Raw genomic sequence first — 22,315 nt, 5'->3', positions numbered from 1 at the left:
CAGCACGTAGTTGTCGCAAAAACAACATAACTTAAGTGCTACACACCAACAACTATAAGAGCATGAAACGATAGAAAATATTCATGTAGCTGGTTAATGTTTGTGTTCTTAAGTAATAGAACCCAAATATGAAGTCCTCGACAGAGAGTGTTCATCAGAGACAAGGGTACCGTCAGGAGTGCCCCAGGGTAGTGTGATAGGACCGTTATTATTTTCTATACACATAAGTGATGTGGCGGACAGGGTGGGGAGCAATTTACAGTTGTTTGCTGATTATACAGTGTGTAAGGTAAGTTGCCGTGGTCGAAACACTATAGAATGAAACAAGATGACTTACAAAAATTTCTACTAGGTGTGATGAATGGCAGCTAGCTCTGAATGTAGATAAATGTAAGTTAATACGAAGGAGTAGGAAGAACAAACCTGTAATGTTCGGATGCAGCGTTAGCAGTGTCCATCTTGACACTGTGACATCTTTTAAATACCTGGGCGTAACTTGCAAAGCGATATGAAATGGAACGCACATATGAGGATTGTGGTAGGAAAGGATAATGGTCGACTTCAGCTTAGTGGGAGAATTGTGGTGAAGTGTTAATGCGACCTATTCTTGAGTACTGCTAGCGTGTTTGGGATTCCCACCAGGCCGAATCAAAGTCAGGCCGCTAGATGTGTTACTGGTGGGCTCGAACAACACGCAAGTTCTATGGATGTGCTTTGGGAACTCAAGTCGGAATCCCTGGAGGGAAGGCGACGTTCTTTTCGGGGAACACTATTGAAAAAATTTAGAGAACCGGTATTTGAAGCTGTATGAATGCAGAGTCTCGCGGTGATAACATTGAATAAAATGTTCTCGGGTTCCCAACCGTGTCAATTGCTTAAAACTACACGAGCTTTCGGCCAAGCACTCCTTGGCCATTGTCAAGTGTTATGACTGCCAGTGGGCTGTTGGTGTGCCCTTATATACGCTAGCTGCCGGCTGTGACGTCACTGGTGCCCGTGACATTGCCATATATGGGCATGTTTTGAGTCGGCGTTCGATGTGCCCTCTTCAAGAGCGCGATCGCTGGATCACACGCAGTGCTGAGCTGCAAGCCACCGTCTCTATTCAGGGTGTTTGTGGTAATTTTTATTTCAGTAGCTTCCTTTATTAAACTGTCCCAGAAGCCGTTAGTGCGAGCCACGACAGAGGTATCGCCAAATTTTATGTGGTGACCGTTTTTTAACGCATGCTCAGCTAATGCAGATTTCTCTGGATAGCGTAGGCGATAATACCTCTCATGTTCTTTCCTGCGTTGTTCCACAGTGCGCACTGTTTGTCCGATGTACTTCTGGCCACACTCACAAGGTATTCCGTAGACTCCAGGTGTTCTGAGACCTACAGCGCCTTTAACTGGTCTCAGTAATTTGCTGATTTTCGTTGGAGGCCTGAAGATTGATTTGATCTTGTGTCTTTTCGTCATGCCAGCTTTGCATTATTACTAGAAAGGATTCACAACACAAGGCAACAGCTGGATGCAAATGGACGTCCTATTATGGCCTTGCACCTGCAGTTATCAAAAACACTCACAGCTTTGGACTGGGAATGGGTCGACGCTGCTACGGTATCTCAACAGACGTCAGCACAGACACGAACTACAGAGAAGCAGAAAGGAAAGTTCGGCCGCCTTTCGCAAAAACAACGTGGTGCGGACCACAGATCTTCAGAACGCACCGTCATCAACTTGACGGCGAGAGATATAGACGCGGGTGCAATGTCGGCACTTAAGAAAGGACTTAATTTCGCACCTTCCCCGAGGGACATTCCTGTCTGTGAAGTAATAAGCGGTGTTGAACAGGCAGTCCACAATCTCCCACATGAAACAGCGGACGAAATACGGCGAGAACCCAGCTTTATACTGACAAAGGCGAAGTTACGAGCATCCAACATGACCAGGGCTGAGCGCAACGGCCTTCGAGCACTACGTAATGATGAAAGCATTGTGGTACTTCCCGCTGACAAGGGCAATGCCGCCGTAATTATGGAGTTCGAGGACTATGATACGAAGATCTGTGCGCTACTGATCGACGATACTTATCGGAAGCACCCTGTAGAGAACTACAGATATAAATGAAATATTGAAATTGTTCAGCCAATTTAGTAGAAAAGTCTTAAAACTACAGCGAAACCTGTATAATTGGGGCCAGTCCTAGTCCGAATTATAGAAAGTCGGAATCACATAAATGTTTTCTAAAATAGTTATCTGCAGCTGTAATAATGAATCTAACAAACCGTGGACGTAGTAGTTAAGTTGAAATGTAACATTATGCGTCTTTCTCATTCTTCTGAATGATAACGATATCATCAGCAAACAGATGAACATTTGTAATCTTAATTCCTTTGTTTATATTACATTTTCATTTACAAAGAGTGAAGTCACTGTAAATTACAGAATGAATAGCAGAGTGCCACGTCCTTTTCTTTCTCCTTCGTTAATAACTATTTCTTCTAATAAATTCCTACCTATGTTTGTTACAAAGCGTGTATTTTTAGTCTGTAATATTTGTCTTGTGGTCATTAACTATCGTTGAGTATAGCTAGTAGCCAGAGTTCAGAAGATATGTAATGATATCACAAAAATGTGCGACTGGATTAAATGCGTTGAAGTTTGCAATGCAAATTCAAACATTTAACAAACTTGATGAATACACTACCTCATTTTAATACCCTTTTAAGCGATCAAAGAGATAGAATTTAGCGTAACTCATTATGTAAGCTTGAGAAAGCAAACTGAGCAGGTTTCTAAATTGTTGTGTCCCTGTACGCAACACAGTTACGTATGTTATCCGTTGTCGGCCTGTGAAGATACAGAATTTTTTGCGAAATGTAATTCTGGATTAGTCGCGTAATCATTAGGCGTATGAAGTTTCTGTAGCCTGTGGCCCCTCTTTTCTTAAGTTTAAGACTTTTTACGTAGTAAATTATGGAATATTACAGTGTTTTATGTCATTAGTATTTCATACGAAAGAAAGTATTCTTGATAACCATTTATGAACAAAAGGTGCAGTACGACCGCATTTCAGCTTCGTGTAGGATTTCATTGTTATAGCTATATAAAAGTAATCATAATCTCCCACCACGTACAATATTTAAGCCTGAATAGTAAAATTTAAAAAAAAATAATTTTTTATTAGTTAGAACCCTCGTCGCCGTATATAAATGAAAAAAAAAACGTTTCTACAGCGAATATTATAATAATGTTAATGATGTTTAAAAAATACATGAAAGAGTCATTTTAATGCAAAGGACATTTTTATATGGTCAAACATTTGTTTTGTGTTGCATTGTTGTTTGTTTGAGGCACTTGTTGAGCGGGGCACGGCGCTTGGATTTAAGGGGAGCCTCGGAGTAGATGAAGTCACGAGTCATCGGATGTTTAAACATGTTTGGAAAAAGATTGAGTGTGAATTAAATCTGCGTTCAGAATGCACATCTGTAGACAGTTACACAATAAATCTTCATGCTCATACGAATTAGTTAGCTATTTCAAGAGTGTAAACAGAAGAACGATTATTAAGTGACACATCAACATTTAAACCTATACCAATGTTTTCATGGTTTTACCATCCGGAACCTTTCCGGCCTACAGGTGAATAGGAGGGGAAGGGAAGCAGCGCGGAGTGGCCGCGCGGTTTGAGGCGCCATGTCACGGATTGCGCGGCCCCTACCGCGGAGGTTCGGGTCCTCCCGCATGGGTGTGTGTGGTGTAAGATAGTTTAAGCAATGTGTAAGTCTAGGGACCGATGACCTCAGCAGTTTGGTCCCTTAGGAATTCACATACGTTTCAATTTTTTATTTATTTATTTTTTTGTCGGGAAGGGAAGGAATTAGTGGGGATTTACTATAGATGTTCGCATTACTTCTCTACATAATCACCAGTCAGATTTAAGCATTTATCATATCTCTTCATGAGTTACTTAATTCCCTCTGAATATAATTCTACCACATGACTGTTAACCCAACGAGCACAGAACTGTTGGCAACAAACTACTTACAAATCGAGAAACATGCAAATAGTTGTCCAACAAATGATACATCCTGAAAAGACGGTTACCACGAATTGTTTGGATAGTTTTCCTCATCATTTCGTTGGTCACGGAAAACGGACGATCACTTTTGGAAGCAACTCATTTTTTCAACCTCGTGTTCGTCAATGTGAAGTTCGTAACTATGTGAAAATTTATTTTTAAAGGGAAATTTGAAAATCTCGCTACACGATGCAAGATACACACTAGCCCGTACATCAAACAATTGGTCTGTGAGAGGGCAATCCGTTTTCAATGAAGTTTACATACGCCATCTCAGTGCAAAACAAAATTACTCATTTAAAAATGTTGGCCCTGAATATTACTAATCTTTATCGTTAGTCTTACAAAAAATCACTGTACCGGAACTGTTATTGTAATTAAACAGCAAATTAACATAAAAATTAACGCATCTGACTTTCTGATAAAACTGCATGAAAATTCACAAGATCTTTTACTGGTGCAAAACTTCTGAAGTGATACTGATATTATTTTCACAAATACACTCTGCCAAACACCGTGCCTTACATTGGAACATGAACTTTGCTGGTACTTAAATTTATTGGCCTACCTGTGGGCACTGAACGCTCATCTGCTCCGCAACTTTTTGCTACCAGGAATAATGATGTGACTGTTAAAAATCAAATTTAATTAATCGTAGTTGCTATGTGCAGTGCAAGATAGTATATTACCATTTTTCATAACCGCTTGTCAGTGCACAGTTCGCGATGTGCAATGCGATTGAGGAAGTAAATGAAAATGGTTCAAATGGCTCTGAGCACTATGGGACTTAACATCTGTGGTCATCAGTCCCCTAGAACTTAGAAGTACTTAAACCTAACTAACCTAAGGACATCACACACATCCATGCCTGAGGCAGGATTCTAACCTGCGACCGTAGCGGTCGCTTGGTTGCAGACTGTAGCGCCTAGAACCGTACGGCCACTCAGGCCGGCTGAGGATGACACGGCAGCCGGTCGGTACTGTTGGGCCTTCTTGGACTGTTAAGGCGGAGTTTCTTTTGTATATGATCGAAAATTCATTTTAGAGGATCGTTAATGTAGCTTGCAATAAATTGTGTATAATACGTTCTCCCCAGTGTTTTTCAGGAGTTCGTATTACTATAACACTTCGTGCAAACGATGTAAGGACAATGTGTTACTTGCACTTTTCCCAGCGGATAGAATAGTTCATCATCTTGCAGGGGAGCGTCTGGGATATTATTATTTCTTCTTATGGTACTGCGGATGATAAACTTTCAACCCTGCTGAAGGGCATATGTAATGTGCGACGCTGACAGCCTATAGGATGAACTGGTACCCTTCGGAAACGTACTCAGTGAAAATGGAGGCACTAACCGTCAAATTTATAGGATTCTACAAGCGAGAACGTCAGACCAACCAAAGAAAAAGCAAGAAGAAAGAGATGGAAAAATCTACGGCTTTTCTGCCGTTTGTGGGAAATGTTTTTACCCAAACTGCCAGAATAATGATAAAGTACATAAAGTACGTGTGATCTTCTTGCCACGGGCCAAGACAGCATCTCTTCTGAGATCTGTGAAAAATGGTCTACTTTCAATAAAAGCGGGCAAAAATAAAATTCGTTGTCGTTGTGGTAAGAGGTACGTAGGACAAACAATACGCATAACGGGAGAGCGGTGCACAGGTCAACAGCGACACACTAGCGTTCTGCAGCGGCTCAACGTTGTACTCGCACTGGCCATTCAGTGGACTACGGGGACGTAGAGGTACAGGCCACAGCCTCATCCTATCGGTACTCAGTATGCTGCGCAAACACGATTAGCAGACAGCCTACTCAACCGAGAGGAGAGTTCCCAGTTCGACAAATCATGGAAACCCTTTATTTCACGTCTGCGCCGCTGGAGGAATATAGTTCTGAGTCTCTACTGCCAGGCATTCCAACAAATGCAGCCCATTTTAATAATCATGCTCACCATTAGTGAGCTCTGTGGATTTGCTGACTCTGCTTTATTTCGCTCTTACTAGGGTACCGCGCCAATTCGTCACCACCGATTTCTACCGAATTCGCTGCACATTCAGGGCTAGGCTAGGAATGAAAGTGACAGTAGTAGACGTTCCAGATTGTCACGCGTTTGGAAGAAAACAGAATTTTTAGGCGGGTCGGGCGAGACATGAGCCCTTTGTGTTAGCGTAGTTTTCAGGGGGCAGTTAGAGCAGCGGGAAGAGTACAGAACGGCAATCTGACGATCCTGGCATCGATTCCCTGTCCGGTAACTACTTTTTATTTTCAATTTCTACGTTACTTACACCGGGAGCAAATCGAGATAACGCTCAGTATAGTGTATTTGATGTGATGAAACCCTACGCGCAGGAGAACCAATTTCTTCTATTGAATGACTCGTGGGGAGGGAATCAAACTCACAATTATACGACGAGGATTTGTGAAAAGTAATTCCCCACCCCCCTTCTCCTCCAAATGGACTCTGCTAGAGCCACCCTGCGATGTCCAATTTTATCGTCTGCTAAAACATTTGACCAAAGAGCATCAAAACTCCTCTTATCTCGTCCAGAGAAAAAAAAATCACGTTCTGAGCAGACTGCTTCAAAATACATTCCGCTGTACGTCACTAGCTATTCTCAAGAATATTTGGCGAAATGATGCGCTACGTGTGGTTTGCCGACGAACTACGCGATGAGAGACAACCTTTTATGAATGTAAGCCGAGTATCTTTTTATAGCAACTGTAAAAGAACAATGTAACGGCTTTATAAGGAGTGCAAGACGCCGAGAAAATTGCTGATTTCCCTGTTTTTACGATGAACGTTAGTCCAGCATGTGTAAATCATCAACTGCAAAAAAAAAAATAAGTGTCTAATTTTATATACGAACTTTTCGTGCACGCCTTACAACCACTTTTGGAAATTTAATTGCAATCCCACACTTTCCTTTGCCCTTTGTTCTATGAAAATATCAACAAATACAATACAGTGAGCATTATTTCGGTTGATGAGTTCTCCTCGTACGACACAAAATTAATCGTAGGTGATTTTAATGCGAAGACAGTGAAGGAAGAAGCATTCCGGCCTACAATTGGGAAAGAAAGTTTGCATAACATTTCGAATGATAATGGCACAAGAGTGGTTAATTTTGCTGTTTCAAAAGACATGATTGCTGAGAGCACATATATCAGAAGGAAGGACATTCATAAAGCATTTTGGGTCTCTCTGGATGGACACACCCGAAACCAAATTGATCATTTTCTTGTAGATCGGAGTTGGCACACTAGTAAAGAAAATGTTAGGACTTTCAGGGCAGCAGACTGCGATTCTGATCATTTCCTTGTAGGTGCCAAAGTTCACCAACGGCTATCTACAGCAACATCAAGGTGTCACAATGCAGAACTTGTTAGGTTCGACACTGACAAGCTAAATGATGAAAACCTTAGAAGAAGGTACATGATAGAAATTTCAAATAGGTTTGATGCTCTCAGGACACACGAAGATCAAGACGAGGATGTAAATAAACAGTGGATCTCTGTGAGGAATAATATCAAAGAGGCACCGAAGGTCACAATAGGTACAATTAAGAACAGGGGGAAATCGTGGTTTGGTGAGGAATGCAAGAAATTGGTAGAGGAAAGGAGAAAAGCGCGATTAGATTGGAATAGAATGGGAGACAAAAAACGAGAGGACTTCTTGAACATGAGAAGGGAAGTTGGTCGTAGGCTACGGGCAAATAAGAGGGATTATTTGAACAATCAAGTTAAAAAAATGGAAACAAACAGTGAAACAAAAAACATTAGGGAACTTTACCTAGACATAAATGGTTATAGGAAGGGGTTCAAGGCTAAGACAACTGCACTTCAAGAGGATGCCGGGGGAATACTGACAGACCCCAGTGCTATATTAAGTAAATGGAACGCGTATTTTGAGCATGTATTAAATGTACACCAGGAAGCAGGAAATGAGCAGGCGTACGAAATACATACAGCAGAGATGCAATCAACAAATTGAGAAACCGTAAAACACCAGGATCAGATTGCATAACTGCAGAATTAGCACAAATGGGGGACAGAAATTGGTGGAAGTAGTTCACAAAGTGATAACTAAAGTATGGAACTCAGAGATGATACCTGAAGAGTGGCAGGAGTTGATTCTGATCCCAATTTTTAAGAAGGGCGACAAAACGGATTGTAGTAATTATAGAGGGATTTCGCTATTACTATTATCTTCCAAAATTTTCTCGAATATTCTGTTAAGCAGGCTTACACCACATGCAGCTGAAATTGTGGGGGATTACCAAGCTGGCTTTCGGAGGAACAGATCAACTATAGACCAAATATTCACACTGCGTCAAATTTTTGGGAAAGAAGTGGGAATACAATTAACCATTTCATAATCTTTGCACAGATTTTACAAAAGCATATGATTCAGCATTGCAATCAAAATTGTACAGAATTCTTTTGGAACTTGGAATACCAAAGAAATATGTTAGAAGGGAGTTTAAAAAAGACAAAAGGTAGAGTACGCGTGGGGAAATTGGAGTCAGAAGAATTTTGTAATAAAGGACGGACTTAAGCAAGGAGATGCCCTGTCTTCGCTACTTTTTAATTTAGTCCTAGAATAAATTGTACGAATGGTAGCAGATAATTCAGAGGGTGTGGAGTTAAATGGAAATATTAAGATATTAGGGTATGCAGATGATCTAAACATCATTAGCGATAGGGAAGAATTTGTTACAGCAAATTCGAATGCGTTAATCAAGGCTAGTGAAGATGTAGGTCTAAGGATAAGTGAAGACAAAACTAAATTCCTGGCTACTACTAGAATGCCAACAGCAGTAGACCAGGAAATGTTAAGAGTGGGAGACATGCAGTTTGAAAAAGTGAACACATTTATGTATCTAGGCGTGGCTTCGAGAAATGAGATTGAATCCGAACTGAAGAAGAGATTACGGACGGGAAATGCGTGCTACTTCTCACTGAATAAATTAATTTCATCACGGATACCGTCTAGGAATTTAAAGATTAGAATATACAAAACTATTATTCTACCAGTTATGTTGTATGGGTGTGAGACTTGGTCTCTCACTGTGCAAAATGAAAAGCCGTTTCGGGTATTTGAAAACAAAATTTTTAAGGAAAATTTTCGGAGCAAAAAGGGATGACATTAGCGGAGAGTGACGAAAACTGCGTAACTAAGAGGTTTACGAACTCTATTCAAGCCCTGACATAATCAGTATTATTAAATCACGTAGGCTGCGATGGGCGGGTCACGTAGCTTGAGTGGATGAGGGCAGGTCAGCGAGCAGAGTACTGGTAGGGCACTTAGAGGGAAAACGTACTGTGGGGAGACCGAGGCGTAGATGGGAGGACAATGTAAAGGCTGATTTGAGGAGCCTAGGTACTGAAGCGGAATGGAAGGAAATAGCCCAAGACAGGGACAGATGGCGAAAATACGTTGCTGCGGTAACGGACTCTCGAGTGTGTGAGTGTGTGTTTGTTTAGGTTTATTTGCAGTATAAGGAACATAAAAACTAAAAATAAAAATAAGTTCCTACACAGAGATACGATCCCACGGCCCTCGGCTGACTGTTCAGTACTCTTTTCCGCTGCGCCAACTGCTGCGGAGAAAGTACGATAACATAAACAGCTCGTGTCTCACCCGATCCGCGCCAAAAATGCTACTCTTTTCTAAGCGTTTGGCCATCTGTAGCACCCACATCTGTCACTTCCATTTTTGGCCGAGCCCTGCATGTACCATAAATTTAGGCGAAAACGGTGATGACGAAGAGGCGCGGTCCCTTTCTGAGACTCATGAAGTTTTATCTATGACTTGACACTCTTGTTGTTAGCATAGTCATCTCAGTCGTACTCGTGATCCTACTCCACGTGTTAAGTCAAGTGGTTTATATTCTGCCAGCGACTCACCTTGGAGATGGCTATCAGTCATGGCTATCAGCTACAGTTATCAGCCACGATATCAGACGGTGAATTAACACTATTCCGAATACGCTCGAAAGATGGTGGAATAAGATGTACGGATCAAGGTAGTAATTACTATTTTATCAGTTTTGCCTATTGATTGTTGTTTTCGAGGCAATTTATACACTGCCAGTCTTCGATATAAAAGCTTGATAAAGCTGCAAAATACCCGGAAGAATATTGTTAACAGAATGTTTTGTAAGCTAAACTTACGATATTCTAAAAAAACACGTTTTAATAACATACATATTTATTTAGCTTTTGAGCTATTCGAATACAGTCTCAATGACACTAGGTAACAGATACATCAAAATACATCCAGGTATAGTGAAAAGATAATAGTTATAAACATAAATCTGTGGGACACAACTAATTCAACTTTCATATTCCAGTATGAAAATAATAAAAAAAAAGTTTAGCTTTTGGGTCATCGGAACAGCGTGTCAATAACAATAGATACCAGATACCTCAGGGTACATCCAGACATTATTAAAAACAATAGTTATAAATATAAAACTATGGGTCACACTAATTCTACTTTCATATTCCAGCGTGAAAATCATAAAGAAAACTTTAGTAGCATATACTGGTAGATGTAAAGCTATGGACGTGGGTCGTGAGTCGTGCCTGGATGTCTCAGTGTGAAGCGCATTCGCCGGCAAGACACTTAGGTTCGCCGCGCGGTTTGAGGCGCCATGTCACGGACTGCGCGGCCCCTCCCGCAGGAGGTTCAAGTCCTCCCTCGGGCATGGGTGTGTGTGTTGTTCTTGGCATAAGTTAGTTTAAGTAGTGTGTAAGTCTAGGGACCGATGACCTCAGTAGTTTCGTCTCTTAGGAATACACACACACAATTGAACATTTGAACGCTTAGGTTAACCCAATCTGGCACACAGTTTTAATCTGCCGCGATGTTTCAGTAGTAATAACAATAATAATAATAATGCACTACTGGCCATTAGAATTGCTACACCACGAAGATGACGTGCTAAGACGCGAAATTTAACCGACAGGAAGAAGATGCAGTTATATGCAAATGATTAGCTTTTCAGAGCATTCACACAAGGTTGGCGCCGTTGGCGACACCTACAACGTGCTGACATGAGGTAAGTTTCCAACCGATTTCTCATTCACAAACAGCAGTTGTCCGGCGTTGCCTCGTGAAACGTTGTAGTGATGCCTCGTGTAAGGAGGAGGAATGCGTACCATCACGTTTACGACTTTGATAAAGGTCGGATTGTAGCCTATCGCGATTGCGGATTATCGTATCGCGACATAGCTGCTCGCGTTGATCGAGATCCAATGACTGTTAGCAGAATATTGAATCAGTGGGTTCAGGACGGTAATATGGAACGCCTTGCTGGATCCCAACGGCCTCGTATCACTAGCACTGGAGATGACAGGCATCTTATCCGCATGGCTGTAACGGATCGTGCAGCCACGTCTCGATCCCTGAGTCAACAGATGGGGACATTTGCAAGACAACAACCATATGCACGAACAGTTCGCCGACGTTTGCAGTAGCATGGACTATCAGCTCGGAGACCATGGGTGCGTTGTGACAGGTGATGAAACATGGCTCCATCATTTTTCACCAGAGACGAAGAGGCAATCAATGGAGTGGCATCATGCAAATTTACCCAAGAAAAAAAATTCAAAATCACACCTGCTGGAAAAGTTATGGCTATAGCGTTTTTCGATTCCGTAGGACTCTTGCTTGTGGACATCATGCCAAATGGAACCACCATAAATTCTGATGCATATGTGACGATACTGAAGAAACTTCAAGTTCGACTGAGTCGTGTTCGACCAAATCGGCAAAAGCAGGATGTTTTGCTGTTGCACGACAATGCACGGCCACATGTCAGTCACAAAGCCATGGAAGCGATCACAAAACTTGGATGGACAACACTGAAACACCCGCCTTACAATCCTGACCTGGCTCCATGTGACCATCATCTCTTTGGGAAACTGAAAGACTTCGTGGAACAAGGTTTCAAGATGATGACTCCCTTGTGCACGCTGCCAAACAGTGGCTCCAACAGGGTGGTCCAGAATTTTACCGTGCGGGTATAATGGCGCTGGTCCAAGATGGCGTAAGGCAGTTGAGAGGGGTGGGAATTATGTGGAGAAATGAAAATATTGTTCCTAAAGGATGTATCTACACACTGTAAAACTTTCAAACATGTAGAATAGAAGATGGGTTTAAAAAAAATAGGGTGCATTTCTTTTCGAACGACCCTCATATTATTTCCAGCTCCATCGACTACAACGATGCCGCAAAAGCAATCAAACACAACTTCTATAGGAAAGTACTATGAGGATGAGCATTATTCAAATGAGAGTGCCGCGCGGGATAGCCGCGCGGCCTGAGGCCCTTTGTCACGGTTCGCGTGGCTACCCCTGTTGGAGGTTCGATTACTCCCTCGGGCATGGGTGTGTGTGTTTTCCTTAGCGTAATTTAGTTTAAGCTAGATCAAGTAGTGTGTAAGCTGAGGAACGGATTATCTCAGTAGTTTGGTCCCGTAGCACTTACCACAAATTTCCAAATTTCGAAATGAGAGTCCGAAGTGACAGTAACACATTTCGTTTTGTTTTGAACATTGTCCAACCTTCTCGATTTATGGGAAGATATCAAATTGTTTTATGTAATTTACGCAAACAGTGTTCGTATTAAAAATTAAACGGTGACAGTTATGTAAAAACAAGGAGCTATGGACAATACGCAGAACTGTCAGACAAGAGTGTGACTAGTGTTTTATTCCACAATCTTCCGATGTCAATGATATTTCGGATCGAGCATCTGTTCCTATCGTAATTCACGTAAAGAGTATAGTCTTGGTTCAAATGGGTCTGAGCACTATGGGGCTTAAATTCTCAGGTCATCAGTCCCCTAGAGCTTAGAACTACTTAAACCTAACTGACCTAAGTACATCACACACACCCATGCCCGAGGCAGGATTCGAACTTGGTCCCGTACGGTCGCGCGGTTCCAGACTGTAGCACCTATAACCGCTCGGCCACTCCGGCCGGCTGAGTATAGTCTGTTGTGCAAATTCCATAACAGTCTTCTAACTTGGAAAACGTCGCAGTTACTGCTCGAATATTCATCATTCTTTAAAGAAAATTAGTGCAAATTAATAAAAGCAAAATTTACTTCCCAACACATGCACAACGAAATTATTTAATTTGAAGTCACTGCACGACAGTATACTCTTTTCGTAAATCTTGCTGAGTTTACAAATGTTTATGTTTAGCAGCGAAACTGGGCATAAATCGCTATGCAGAATCGACTGTAACATAAGTAGTTGTTGTGGTCTTCAATCTGAAGACTGGCTTCATGCAGCTCTCGTGAAAAGCTCTCCACCTTCGAATAATAATTGCAACTTACATCGATTTGATCCTGTTTACTGTATTCGTCTCTTGGTCAAACTCTACAATGTTTACTCACCCACCCCATGCACACACACTTCCCTCCAACAGCAAGTTGACAATTCCTTGATGCCTAAGAATGTGTCCTAACAGCCGATCCCTTCTTTTAGTGGTGTTGTGCCATAAAGTTCTTTTCTCTCCTGTTCGATTCAGTATTTCTCATTAATTAAATGGTGCAACTATCTCTTTTCGAGCATTCTTCTTCAGCACCACATTTCAAAAGTAGTTTGAATAGTAGTAGTAATATCTGTGCTAATGAAAGTCTGTCTATTGCAGCGATGTTATTTAAGGCCGTGAATCTCTAACAGAAGAGCAACACAATATATCTTCTGCTAGTGGTGTGACTATTCCAGATATACAAATTAGCACTTAAGAACAATAGAGGATAGGTATGTTACAAATAAACAAAGGAGAGAGAGAAATAAATGTTACTATATCATTAAGTCAGAGAGCGCACAAATAACGACAAGCAAAGGTTAGTAGAGATTCGTGCGTCTGTGAAAAGATAATGCGCGAAGCATGCAACAACTGCCATTGTCATACCTTTGCAAAAGGTCTGGCAGAGAACCTGACAAATTTCTGGCCCCATGTAAAATCGCGAAGCATATCTAAGGCTTTCATTTATTCCCTTGTTGACCAGTTTTTTCTGTGGCAGTTAAAGATAGCAAAACGAAAGCCGAAGCTTCAAATTTCGCATTCGAGAAATCGATCACGCAGCTGAATCGCACAAACGTAGCGTCATTTGAGCACTGGACAGATGCCTGCGTGGACGACACAGTAATACGTATCTGTGGCGTGTTGGGAAACAGCTGAAAGATTTGAAAGTAAATAAGTCACCAGGTCCGGATGGAATCACAATTCGGATTTACAGCGAGTACTCTAAGGCACTGGCCCCCTACCTAGCTTGCATTTATTGCGATCTCTCGCCAAGAGACTGGAAAAAAGCGCAGGTGACTACTGCACATAAGAAGGTAAAAGAACGGATCCGCAAAATTAGAGACCAATATTCCTAACTGCCGTTTGCTGCAGAATTGTTGTGTATATTCTCATCTCGAATATAACACATTTTCTTGAGGCCGAGAAGATAATGCCCACGAATCAGCATAGTTTTAGAAGCATCGCTTGTCCTTTTCTCACGTAATATACTGCGAACTACGGATGAACGCCAAAAGACAGATTCCGTATTTTTAAATTTCCGGAAAGCATTTGACATGGCGTCCCAGTGCAGGCTATTAACGCAGACACGAGCATATACATTAAATTCATAGATGCGTGAGTGGCTCGAAGGTTTCTTAACTAACAGACAGCGAGTTTTCATCATACCGTTAGCAGTGCCCCAGGGACGTGTGATAAGACCGCTATTGTTCTCAGTATACATAAATGATTTGGCGGACGCAGTGGGCAGCAATCTGGTGATGTTTACTGAAGATTGCTGTGGTGTACCGTATGGTGTCGAAACTGAGTGACTGTATGAGGTTACAAGATAACTTAGGCAAGATTTCTAGTTGGTGTGATGAATGGTAGCTAGCTCTAAATGTGAGAAAATGTAAGTTAATGCGGATGAATAGAAACTCCTAACCTGTAATGTTCGGATGCAGCATAAATCCTGCTTGACACAGTCACCTCGTTTAAATATCTGGGTGTACCGTTGCAGAGCAATATGAAATGGAACGAGCTGTGAGGACTTGGTAAGGAAGGCGAATAATAGCCTCTGGTTCATTGGGTGAATTCTAGGAAAGTATGGCTCATCTGTAAAGGAGGTCGCAAACAGTATGCTGGTGCAACCTGTTCTTGAATAGCGCTCGAGTATTTGGGATCCACATCAGGTCAGATAGAACGAGGACATTGAAGCAATTCAGAGGCGAGGTGCTATATTTGTTACCAGTATGTTCGAACAACAGGTAAATGTTACGCAGATGCTTGGGGAAATCAAATGGGAATCCCCGGCGGGAAGGAGATGTTCTTTTTGAAGAGCACTATTGAGAAAATTTAGAGAACTGCCATTTGATGCTGACTGCAGAACGATCCTCCTGCCGCCAGCATACACTTCACGTAGGGACCATACAAGATACAAGATACAAGAAATTAGGGCTCATACGGTAGCATCTATAGAACCGTTTTTCCCTCGCTCTATATGCAAGTGGCACAGGAAATGAAACGATTTGTAGTGGTACAACGTACACTCCACCACGTACTGTACAGTGGCTTGTGGAGTATCTGCGTAGATGTAGATGTTTGTGGTGAGGTGTTTGTTCGTTGTTATGCAGTGATATGCAGGTAACAGAATATTATCCTCTGCCCACAGGTGGCCCGCATCGTGGAGAGCCGTGCTGTGGACTTCCCAGTGGGGCGGTACGTGGTCGGCTACTGGGGGTGGCGCGACCGCACCGTGGCCGACGTGGGGCCGGACGCTCCCTACTTCATTTCTCCGGCCATGCTGGTGCCAGACCTGGGGGAGCTGCCCCTCTCCCTCTCTCTGGGGGTGCTGGGCATGCCCAGAATCACGGCCTACTTTGGACTGCTGGAGGTCTGCAAGCCTAAGGAGGGAGAGGTCGCCGTAGTCAGTGGGGCAGCAGGTGCTGTGGGGTCCATAGTCGGGCAGATAGCGCGCCTCAAGGGGTGCAAAGTAATTGGCTTCCCGTTATCAGACGCTAAGGTAAGACACTATACCATTTTGGTTTCACTACACTGTATTGCAAAGAACGTAACTTCGAGGAAGAGAATATTTATATGAATTCAGACATGGTACCTGATATTCTGATTAGTTGAATCGAGAATGCCACCAAGCAGACTGGCGAATGCCTAAAACTGGACTGCATCTGTTCTTCCTGCAGTCTCAGATTTCTGCAGAACAAGCAGGTCCTGTCACAAGTAAAACTACTCGAGAGACAAGCCTGAATTTGAGGCAGGTAACTGGAAAATGTCGTGAATTTTGTGCCCTTCCCTTAATTTTTTTCCTAGATTATAAAAAAGACCTTTGATTGTGTCATGTGGGACGAGTAGAGGCATGTGCTCAATGATTTTAGGGTTTAGAAGTACCTAGTATCATTATTGAAAGATCTTCGTACCAGTCATACTGCAACCATAAAGGTGGATGGTGAATACTCCAAATGCTTAGACGTGACAAATGGAGTCAGTCAAGGTTCTATACCAGGGCCGGCCGCAGCCTGCCACATTTCGTGCTGGCTGCTTTGCAGGCCAAGGCTTGGTCTGGTCCATCTTGCATTTGATCATTCCTTTCTGGAAGTACCTGGTACAGCACGACATTTCATTTACACCACTGGCCATTAAAATTGCTACACCAAGAAGAAATGCAGATGATAAACGGGTATTCATTGGACAAATATACTATACTAGAACTGACATGTGATTACAGTTTCACGCAATTTGTGTGCATAGATCCTGAGAAATCAGTACCCAGAACAACCACCTCTGGCAGTAATAACAGCCTTGATACGCCTGGGCATTGAGTCAAAAAGAGCTTCGATGGCGTGTACAGGTACAGCTGCCCATGCAACTTCAACACGATACCACAGTTCATCGAGAGTAGTGACTGGCGTATTGTGACGAGCCAGTTGCTCGTCCACCATTGACCAGACATTTTCAATTGGTGAGAGATCTGGAGAATGTGCTGGTCAGGGCAGCAGTCGAACATTTTCTGTATCCAGAAACATGCGGTCGTGCATTATCCTGCTGAAACGTAGGGTTTCGCAGGGATCGAATGAGGGGTAGAGCCATGGGTCGTAACACATCTGAAATGTAACGTCCACTGTTCAAAGTGCCGTCAATGCGAACAAGAGGTGACCGAGACGTGTAACCAATGGCACCCAATACCATCACGCCAGGTAATACGACGGTATGGCGATGACGAATATACGCTTCCAATGTGCGTTCACCACGATGTTGCCAAACACGGATGCGACAATCATGATGATGTAAACAGAACCTGGATTCATCCGAAAAAATGACGTTTTGCCATTCGTGCACCCAGGTTCATCGTCGACTACACCATCGCAAGCGGTCCTGTCTGTGATGCAGCGTCAAGGGTAACCGCAGCCACAGTCTCCGAGCTGATAGTCCATGCTGCTGCAAACGTCGTCGAACTGTTGGTGCAGATGGTTGTTGTCTTGCAAACGTCCCCATCTGTTGACTCAGGAATCGAGACGTTGCTGCACGATCCGTTACAGTCATGCGGATAAGATGCCTGTCATCTCGGCTGCTAGTGATACGAGGCCGTTGGGATCCAGCACGGCGTTCCGTATTACCCTCCTGAACCCACCGATTCCATATTCTGCTAACAGTCATTGGATCTCGACCAATGCGAGCAGCAATGTCGCGATACGATAAACCGTAATCGCGATAGGCTACAATCCGACCTTTATCAAAGTCGGAACGTGATGGTAAGCATTTCTCCTCCTTACACGAGGCATCACAACAAAGTTTCACCAGGCAACACCGGCCAACTGCTGTTTGTACATGAGAAATCGGTTGGAAACTTTCCTCATGTCATCACGTTGTAGGTGTCGCCACCGGCGCCAACCTTGTGTGAATGCTCTGAAAAGCTAATCATTTGCATATCACAGCATCTTCTTCCTGTCGGATAAATTTCGCGTCTGTAGCACGTCATCTTGGTGGTGTAGCAATTTTAATGGCCAGTAGTGTAGTATTGCAGTGTGTCATAAGCTGGTCGGCACGGCTCTTTACAGCTGGGCAGAATCATGGTGTCAGCGCTGTCTACCGTCCGCTATTTGTTTGTGGTATGACAGACGTTCACAGGTCCAGTGGCTGTTAGCACAAAATAAGCAGTCTAGCAATCCATCGTCACAAGCCTCTAAAAAGGAATGGGGATGACAGAAGATAGGGATTATTATTCCCAATATGTCTTATGCATTTGCATAAGTGATGGGTACAGCAAATTTGCTGTGAAACTAAACTGAAGAGCCAAAGATACTGGTACACCTGACTAATATCATGTAGGGCGCTCGCAACCACGCAGAAGTGCCGCTAAACGACGTGGCATGGACTCGATTAATGTGTGAGGTAGTGGTGGAGGGAACTGACACTATTAATCCTGCAGGGCTGTCCATAAATCCGTAAGAGTACGAGGGGGTGGAGACCTCTTCTGAACAGCATGTTTCAAGGCATCCCAGAAATGCTCATTAATGTTCACGTGTGGGGAGTTTGGTGGCCAGCGGAAATGTTTAAACTCAGAAGAGTGTTCCCGGAGTCACTCTGTTGGACACGTGGTGTATCGCATTGTCCTGATGGAATTGCCCAAGTCTGTCAGAATGCACAATGGGAATAAATGGATGCAGGTGATCAGACAGGATGCTTACGTACGTGTCACCTGTCAGTGTTGTATATAGACGTATCAGTAGTCCCATATCACTCCAGCTGCAACCACCCCCACCATTACAGAACCTCCACCAGCTTGAAGAGTCCCCTGCTGAAATGCAGCGTCCATGGATTCATGAGGTTGTCTCCATACCCGTACACGTCCATCCGCTCGATACAGTTAGAAACGAGATTCGTCCGACCAGGTAACATGTTTCCAGTCATCGACAGTCCAATGCCGGTATTGACAGGCCCAGGCGAGGTGTAAAGCTCTGTGTCACGCAGTTATCAAAGGTACACGAGTGGGCCTTCGCCTCCGAAAGCCCATATTGATGATGTTCCTTTGAATGATTCGCACGCTAACACTTGTTGATGGCCTAGCACTGAAACCTGCAGCAGTTTGGGGAAGAATTGCACTTCTGTCACGTCGAACGATTCTGTACAGTCGTCGTTGATCCCGTTCTTGCAGGATCTTTTTCCGGCCGCAAATATGTCGGAGATTTGATGTTTTACTGAATTCCTGATATTCACGATAGACTCTTGAAATGATCGTAAGGGAAAATTCCCTCTTCATCGCTGCCTCAGAGAGGCCGTTTCCCATCACTCGTGCGGCAACTATAACACCAGACTCAAATCTTGATAACCTACCATTGTAGCAGCAGTAACCGATCTAAAAGCTGCACCATACACTTCTGTCGTATGTAGGCATTGGCGACCGCAGCGCTGTATTCTGCCTGTTTACATATCTCCCTATTTGAATACGCATGCCCATATCAGTTTCTTGTATATTACAATACCATGCAGAAACAATTTAAAGATTTAGCGAACAATGAAAGAGCGAAAAATTACAACAATCGACAGACGGAATTCACTGTTCTGCTGATCAAGAAGCTTTTTGTGCTACATGAACAGGCATGCCACACCGGTAGAAATGAATGGTACGACTAGTAAAATTGCTGAAGTCGCTCACATTATTCCACTCTCAGTTGTAGCAGTTTTCGATGGAACTGATCGAAGGTATGGAGACTTTATATATCACTACAAAGTACGTCGATTAAGTCAATATGCTATTGCTGAATTTATGAAAAAGAGGATGAGGATGACGGAGGGGGGGGGGGGGGGGGGTTGGAGAGGAGACTTGAAAAGTAGATCATCCAGAAAGGACTGGAGACCTAGTATTTTAAGTGGACTTGACTGCACACTGCCCACAATAAGACATTGCAAGGGAGAAACATCTTTTTTCTGATTTTATGGGAATGCATTCAAAAAGAAGATCGGATTATACAAGGGACACATTCAGACAAACACAGTCCAATTCCCTAAGCTCGCTGCTGTTAAGGAAAACGCGAGGTTTGAAGAATTCATTGTGCCCATGAAGGAATTACAAGGATAGTGTCCTACGACAGTCTATCTGTCTTACATGTGTTATCGAGAACGTTTTCCGTCTCAGTTGAAAGCGCCCCTGTGCATGTGGAATTAACTGTAACTGACTGATCTGAAAGGTAGTTCCCGTTCTAATGAGAAATATTTTGACATTAAAACTGTCTAGGACGTCTACATTGCTTTCCTCTCGTAGAATTTCCAAGTCTCCATAAAGAGGTTGGAAAAGTGCTACAATATTTCGACCGGCATAATTGTGTGAAAGACATTTTTTCTATTATGAAACTAAGTGAATCATGATTTACAGCAACCTGAGTGCGAAAATCTGTGAATCTGTCGGTGTCTGCCCTTACGCCGAGATTTTGTACCGCACAAAAATTATATTATGTTTTCAGCGCGTCAAAAATAATTACAAAGCACAAAAACTTGTTTCGTTCGTGATCTCTGTTGTTGGGAAACAAGACAGTCGTTGCCTTTATGGAGACACGTTTGCGGTTGCCTACAGAATCTTGGTTGTAACCAGACGTGCACCTCTCTGTCCGAAGAAAAGCAACGGCTACGAATGTCTTTCTTCAGTGCTCCAAAAACGTGGAAATCGCATGGGGAGAGATTGAGACTGTATGGAGGATGTGTGAGGACTTCCCAGAGAAACTTCTGCAGCCCACTGGAAAAAAAAAGGACTTGGCAACTTGCCAAGGGTCAGGCCCACATGTTGCTAAGGTTCTTCGATTTCGCTGCAGAAGTTTCGCTAGGAGACCCTCACACATCCTGTATAGAGTCTAAATCTCTCCCCATGCGATTTCCACCTTTTCGGAGCCCTGAAGAAAGATATTCTTGACTGTCAATTTGCTTCGGATGGAAAGATGCACACCTCAGTATAACCAAGATTCTGTAGGCAATCGCAAACGCTTATCCACGAAAGGAACGACGATTTTGTCTCACTGTGGAGTAAACGTGTTAACAGTTACGTTGATTAATTTTGAAATAATAAACAGTTGATCTACTTTTTCCCATCTGTCTCATTTCTATTTGACTGCTCCTTATTATTCCAGAATGAAAAATAAAGCGCAATTGGAAATAATAATAATAATAATATAGTACAAAAATCTACCACACTTTAGAGGTATTATTTATGGAGATAGAAAGGGGAAGGTGTTGACTGTGGACCTATTAGTAAGAACAGTCCAAACATTCGCCTCGAACGATTTTGAAGTCACCTACAAAGCAAAATGAGTTGGTACTATTTCAATAACCATTTACGAAAATTGAGAACTCACGCTTCTAGCTGCGTAACTGGCCTCTCTTCCGCAGGTGAAGTGGCTGAAAGAGAAGTTGGGATTCCATCACGCATTTAACTACAAGACGAATGACGTCACAGAGGCGCTGAAGCAGGCGGCACCTGACGGCGTCGACGTGTACTTCGACAACGTGGGCGGCGAGATGAGCAGCGCAATCATCAACAGCATGCGAGAGTACGGTCGCATCTCCGTGTGCGGCGCGATATCTGGATACAACGAGTCTAATCTCCCGAAGGCTACCATCATCCAGCACGCAGCCATATTCAAGCAGCTCCGCATGGAGGGATTCATGTACATCCGATGGCACGACCGCTGGGGAGAGGGCATCGGACAGCTGATGCAGTGGATCAGGGAGGGGAAAATCAAGTACCACGAGACTGTTACCGACGGCTTCCAGAACACTCCCAAAGCCTTTGTTGGCATGCTGCAAGGAGAGAACCTACGGAAAGCTGTTGTCAAAGTCTGAAGCGTGAAGCATACTTCCGTACTAGATTTGGGCGCATGAGCAGGGCCAAAGACAATTTGTTACAGTATTTTGTGCAGTGAATTACAAAAGGTAGCTGGATGACTGGGACAGAATATTCTTTCAGAATTTGTTTGTGCTTTCATTTTTGTAAACTAAAAAGAAATTAATTTTATAGAAAACCTTTTGTGTGTTGTGTCCATTATTTAACTCCACAGTCAGATTACATGTCCCAGCACGTAGTTGTCCCGAAAACAACATAACTTAAGTGCTACACACCAACAACTATAAGAGCATGAAACGATAGAAAATATTCATGTAGCTGGTTAATGTTTGTGTTCTTAAGTAATAGAACCCAAATATGAAGTCCTCGACAGAGAGCGTT

General features: G+C 43.0%; 1 protein-coding gene across 1 annotated transcript; it reads left to right on the top strand.

The window, feature by feature from the left end:
- The first annotated feature begins 1,532 nt into the window (after positions 1-1,532).
- On the top strand, positions 1,533-21,933 carry LOC124623131 (prostaglandin reductase 1-like). The gene is made up of 3 exons (XM_047148920.1): positions 1,533-1,727; positions 15,761-16,111; positions 21,481-21,933. Exons 1-3 carry the CDS (start codon positions 1,533-1,535, stop codon positions 21,931-21,933), a joined length of 999 nt encoding a protein of 332 aa, XP_047004876.1.
- The last annotated feature ends 382 nt before the right edge of the window (positions 21,934-22,315 follow it).

The sequence above is a fragment of the Schistocerca americana genome, chromosome 7 (assembly GCF_021461395.2).
Source record: "Schistocerca americana isolate TAMUIC-IGC-003095 chromosome 7, iqSchAmer2.1, whole genome shotgun sequence".
NCBI lineage: Eukaryota > Metazoa > Arthropoda > Insecta > Orthoptera > Acrididae > Schistocerca > Schistocerca americana.
The sequence above is the reverse complement of the archived record's forward strand: the minus strand, read 5'-3'. Positions and strand labels throughout refer to the sequence as shown.